General features: G+C 30.9%; 1 protein-coding gene across 1 annotated transcript in view; it reads right to left on the bottom strand.

Annotated features, from left to right (window-relative positions):
• Positions 1 to 1,600: 1,600 nt before the first annotated feature.
• LOC113552222 (5-hydroxytryptamine receptor 2B) overlaps positions 1,601 to 6,000 on the bottom strand; it is an 85,552-nt gene continuing 81,152 nt past the window's right edge. Inside the window, exons 7-8 of the mRNA XM_026954977.1 lie at positions 5,618 to 5,899; positions 1,601 to 2,984 (exon numbers count right to left, since the gene is read on the bottom strand). Coding sequence (XP_026810778.1) covers positions 2,681 to 2,984; positions 5,618 to 5,899 — 586 coding nt within the window. The 3' untranslated portion in view covers positions 1,601 to 2,680. The remainder of the gene's footprint in view (positions 2,985 to 5,617; positions 5,900 to 6,000) is intronic.

The raw sequence follows: 6,000 nt of genomic DNA, 5'->3' as shown, positions 1-6,000 counted from the left end.
TTATTACAAGGTTTTGAAACGAAAATCGTACAGCGTAAACATCAAACTCATTTCAAAAGGTATACAATCAATAATAATAAAAACACTATTCGATCGAATCACTTGGACAAAATAAATAACGTCAACATTTTGTTCGCGATGTAAAATTTACAAATTTCGCCTAAAAACTAAGGTATAATAGTCACGTGTAGGTTATTAAATAATAATTACGCGGATTTACGTGACTAAGCTTCTCGGTAGTCTTCTCTATAGTGAATTGCAAAAAAATAATTCTTAATAAACTACATTAAATCATTCTTTTTAAATCTAAAAAGCCTCATAGAATATTGTTAGAATCAAAGTAGAAAATGTTTTCTCATAAACGAGACTTATTCGAACTACAAACTTAACAATTTATTAAAATGTCCATACCGTAAATTCGATAAAATATTTTAATAAAACATTTTAATCCATTGAAATCCGACAATGTTTGAATATAACGATTTAAATTTTTCATGGAAACAGTAAATTTTTATAGAATTTATCGAGACATAAAATACAATACATTTATGTCAATACTGCGTATAGACTGCTGAAGTCCCAACACACGTGCATGGTTTAAACTTTAAAAAAAACTTAACATGATTTGTAGAGCTATAGAGCTAATAAGAAAAACGGTGTAAATAAAAAATCTTATTAAAAAAACTTTAAAATATCGATGCCTAGATTGAGTGCATCGATTGCGAAAAAATACAAATAATAAAATAATCAATCGTTAAAAAAAAATAATAATCAAAATGTCATATTTTATAATTTTCTCTTATTTAAAAATAAAATTATAAGTAAAAAAAATATAAATCATATGACTTTTTTTTATAGGTTTGATGGTTTAATTATACAAAATAGGCTGTTACCACATCGATTATGTTTTTTATATTTTTGTTTATTCTTCAACTCTCATTAAGAAATACCAATGAACACTTTTACACCTGTTATAGTTATATAATTTATGAATTATTATTTTTAAAATTTGAAACAGTATAATTTTTAAATTACATTAACGTTAAGTAAACCAATAATATTTTTTTGTTTTTATAATAACATTAATATGAATACTATTTAACTACAATATATTTTACATTAAAAAGAAATAAGTAACTACTTTTCCACGCACATATTATACAATACAAATGTTCGGATAATAAGTGTAAATTAATTTGAACGTAACTGAAAACATTAATACACTGGTAAATTAAAAAAAAACAACAGCAACAACAACAATAATAATAATAAATGAACGATATAATGGCTAATCTATTATTTCTAAAAGCTCTATAGTAATAACATTATTTATCTATTGTATAACTACTATTATTTTCTTATAAACTATGCATTTTATAAAACTGTAAATCAGTTTGACAAACATCGGTGTTTAAATAACAATTACTACTGCCGTTAAACTTTACTAAAAATATACAAAAGCAAGAATATTATTAATATCTTAAGTTTTGGTTTACCCCAAAAATCATTTTAAACTATTCTTAACGCGTAGCTAATACCTATAATATATATATATATATATATATTATTTTCTACTGACGAAATATTATAGATTTGACATAATAACGAAAATGAAAATGAAAAACACACTTATAAAATATTTTTTCACAAATATGTAATAATAATAATAATAATAATAGTAATATAATAGTTATTTATGCGAAGAATTCGTCGAGCTCTTGTTTCTCCCGCCCGTCTGACGAAACTCGTTAAACCGATATCCTATACTCGGATTTTTAGGCCCAGTGCTCATCAATTTAACGACCGAAAACCGCAGTGCGTTATTATTATTTTATTTCATTTTTTTCATCCGCCCGAGAGGTGCGATATTTCATATAATATTACTTCTCGGTCTCCGGTGCGTGTGCGTTTTTCTTACGGTTAGGGTATTCATAAAGATTGATTGACCTTTTCCATCGTCGGCGGTCGTTTATATTTCCCGCGCGCGAATAAACCCCCGATTTACACCGTACGAAAAAACATAGATACGAGTGTGTAGACGTCTCCGGGAGAGTGAGAGCACAGGCAAGGAGCGTGTGAGGATGGGAGGAGGAAAGAAAGAAAGAAAGAAAGAAGAGTGGACGCATACTGTGATATGTCTATTATTAATACGATGATAATAATAATAATAATAATTATTTATAATAACTCCGGTTTTATGTATTACCACGGTTTAAACACGGGTCGTCGGCGGAAGTGAATCCAGAATTGACAATCCGTGTATTCATTTACAGCTGCCGTATACAACTTTAGTAATTAACTGAGAAATGTAATATTAACCAACTATATGCGATGACTTTTGTTCTAATCAACAATACGATTTTTTTATTATAATATATTAAAAAAAAAAAATTGAAAAATTGATTACGAGAAAAATTCTTAAATAATATTATTATAGCAAGTCAATATTACATCAGTAAATCCCTTCTATTACACGTCCTTTATAATATGAAGGTATATATGCGTCGTATACTCGAACAACTCGGTCCGATCGGACTTAAAATCACATATATCATTATGAGATCTAATATTATATATTATCGTTATAATATTGTGATAACACAATAATAATATATAGGTACTCGTATATGTTTGGGATTCTAGACAACATCGTCTGAGCGGAAACTACCACCGCTCGGGTTCAATACTTGGCCGTGTCTTCCGGGCATTCTTGGACGCGAAACGAGTCTGGATACTTGGGCGCGGATGGTGTTCTCTTGGACGCAGCGATGGCGGCGATGGCTGTGTCGGCGAAAGTAGTAGTGGTGGCGTCGTTCACGGGCGGCGACGTGGTCAGTGGCGTGGTCTGGAGCGACAGAGACAACGGCACAGAGGCGGCTCCGGCGGCCGCCCCGGACGGAGTGCTTATCAGAGCAGAGTGTCGGTTGTCCGTCACCGATCTGTATCGGTGGGGTCTGGTCTTGTGACATCGGCACTTGAGCAACCTGAAACAGGTGGATCGTGATAGGAATTAAAAATCGATCCCAATCAGACGTAACGCGAACGCGAAATCGGTCGGATCCGATTTCGGTCAAGTGTCGAACCGAAGGCGGCCCGCGACCCGACGCTATACATTGTATTATACGAGTATAAATGTATAATAATATGATAATAATATTATAACGATTGGCGATTTCGTGAGAAATAGTTAGAAAAACGTGGTGTTAAATTCGCAGTTTTTTATAGTTTCTTATACGACGTATTTTAGTACAACGCGATAAATCATGATTCCGTAATAATATACAATTTAAAAAGAACCTTTGTATTTTGCCATTTTAGTACTTATTTTTTAATATTGGATATTGTGAACCTATATTAAATAATACGTTTTTGGTATTTTTTAATAATGTCTATAGTATGAATACGCTTTGAATTTATTAATTCAACTGTAGTATTATAATATTTATATTATTGAAAAAAGTTAAACGTTTTTCTGATTTTTTTTCGCTTTGTTTCAATTATGAATACAATTTCAATTATTAAAATGGAAATTACTAATTTGGATTCGACCTATATCCCTATTACGGACAAGAAAATGTATTATAAATAAATATCTTATTATCAACAATAATCAACAAACTTTTGTACTGGTAAATAACGGCCGGATATAACAGGGATAAACGATTAACTTGAGTTATTTAAATTAGGTAAACGTTAAGAACGTTAAGTTATAAAGTAATAATTAATATAAAATATATTTGAATGTAAAATTTTGAAGTCATTTTTTAGAACAACTTAACTTGTCTTAGTCAACTTAAATATTTATTTTATTAATTGAAAATTTAATTTTTTTAAACAATAACTAAATATTTTGTTTAAAATTTATCTACGGTTTTCCTCATTTTCCAATAATTCTAATTATGTAGGCGATTCCGCGCTAGTGACAAATTTATAATTAAATCGTGGAGTTTATAAGAATATTTTTACTTAAAATTATTGTATACAGCGTTATTAAACCAAATAATTAAATAATCAGCCTTACCATGATTTAATATTATAATGTGTGGATATTATGTAGAAACATGATTTTAAATCGATATATAATTACTCAAATAAATTGGTAGAAGCTAAGTTAATGTATTTGATACTTAAAATAGTTAAATTGTAAATCTTCTTTATAGGTTGGCTTCTGTTCTTTGACTAGTTAATATTCAACTGTGTCTACATAAACACGACATTAGTTACTTAACGAATTATGGGCATATTGTAGTCATCCACAGGCACATCATAATAAACAAATGTACAATATAATGCACATCTCATCTTAAAACTTTAAAAGATACACACCGTGTCAGGTTCAATTATTTTAGGCCCACAACTTCCGACACACTAAAGCACTCGGGATAACTATTTAATGCGTAAGTGTCTTTTGAAACACTGTATAATATATTTTAATGTTGATTATATGTAATGATAAATGTATAAACAAAAACGTAATATTATTTGAGCTATATTTGCTGAAGCTCTCCCGGGCTATAGTTAAATAATAATTAAAAGGCTCTCATTAAATTACCTATGTATAGGTTAGGTACCCCAATCCGTTCAATCTACAGTCATAATGCGCGAGGGAACACCGCAAACACGTCGAGCGTAATTTGTTTCGTCATTATCATTTTAACGTTACGTTTTATTATTATAACACTATTGTTATTATAGTAATTATATAACAATATATTCACACATTTTACCTAGTAGGTATTCGAGCTTTTTTTTTTAGATATTTCACAATTTTTATAACCCATCACGTATGTGTTTTATATTTGAATTTCATATTTCGCAGCAAAATTGTTTGTTGTGTAAAACGCCTCGTAAACGGTATTAGCGAACGTGAGATAGAAATAGTTTTACTTTTTTCTTTTCGTGTGGATTAGATGAGTCAAGATAAGTCGTGTGGTGATGCGATAATTCACGAGTTATCAGCTGCAGCCACTAAATCGAGATAATAAACTTAAAATGATCCTTACGTAAGACCACAATACCGTTTTACTTTGGATGTAATATTTAAAAAAAAAAGGTTTTTTTAACGAAAATATTCTCAATTTTTTTTTTTAAATGTACCCCTGATCGATCGTTCCTAATAATATTTAACGGCAATAAAATTATTTGTCACATTTTTGTTGGAAAAATCTGGCGAAAGAATTACACGGTTTTTGAAACACAAAGAAAACCTTGTTTATATTACGTTAGTTTTTTTAATTGGAAAGTTCTAAGAACACTCGGTCGATCGTAAATTTAATTACAGCACCGCAATAATCTAGACCAACCCGTTTCAATAATCCGTTGGAATGAAACCTACCTCAAGCCACTACGGTTTTAATCAATAATCGTCAGCAATATTTTTTCAACAAGAATTTTTCGCGCACTTCCTTTCTAGTATCGTTATTATAATTTGTAATATTCTACGAAATCAGAGCACTGGGACCGTCGACGAGTGTTCGAGACAACAAATTGTGCCGTACACAGTAATATCGTAACAACACGGGTACCTACTCAATGCAATCGATACAATTAGACACCGACAACATGTAGGTACCTGTAATATTAATTTCAGACCATATTTTATTAGATTTCAAATCACCTGATAAATGCGGCTCTAAACGTTTTGTTAAATATCGTATAGATGATCGGGTTTATCGTGGAAGACACGTATCCCAACCACAGACACACTTCGGTCACGTGGTCGGGCACCGGACAGTCTTCCTTCGGGCAGACGGCAAACACTATGTTCAACAAGAAGAATGGCGACCAGCATAACACAAACGTGAAGAACACGACTCCCAATACTTTGCTGGCCTTTTGTTCGGTTCTTACGGCGTTGGCGGCAGCTAGACTTTGTCGCTTCTGTCTGTTGGCGAGAAATCTGTAAACACGCATTTATAATATTATAGGCAATATTTTCATTAATTTTTTTTCGAGCAACTCATAAACACTATCTTTGAATTTACAAAAAAATACTATTAG

This window comes from Rhopalosiphum maidis, chromosome 2 (assembly GCF_003676215.2).
Source record: "Rhopalosiphum maidis isolate BTI-1 chromosome 2, ASM367621v3, whole genome shotgun sequence".
Classification (NCBI taxonomy): Eukaryota; Metazoa; Arthropoda; class Insecta; order Hemiptera; family Aphididae; genus Rhopalosiphum; species Rhopalosiphum maidis.
This window is presented reverse-complemented; position numbering and strand designations above follow the sequence as displayed.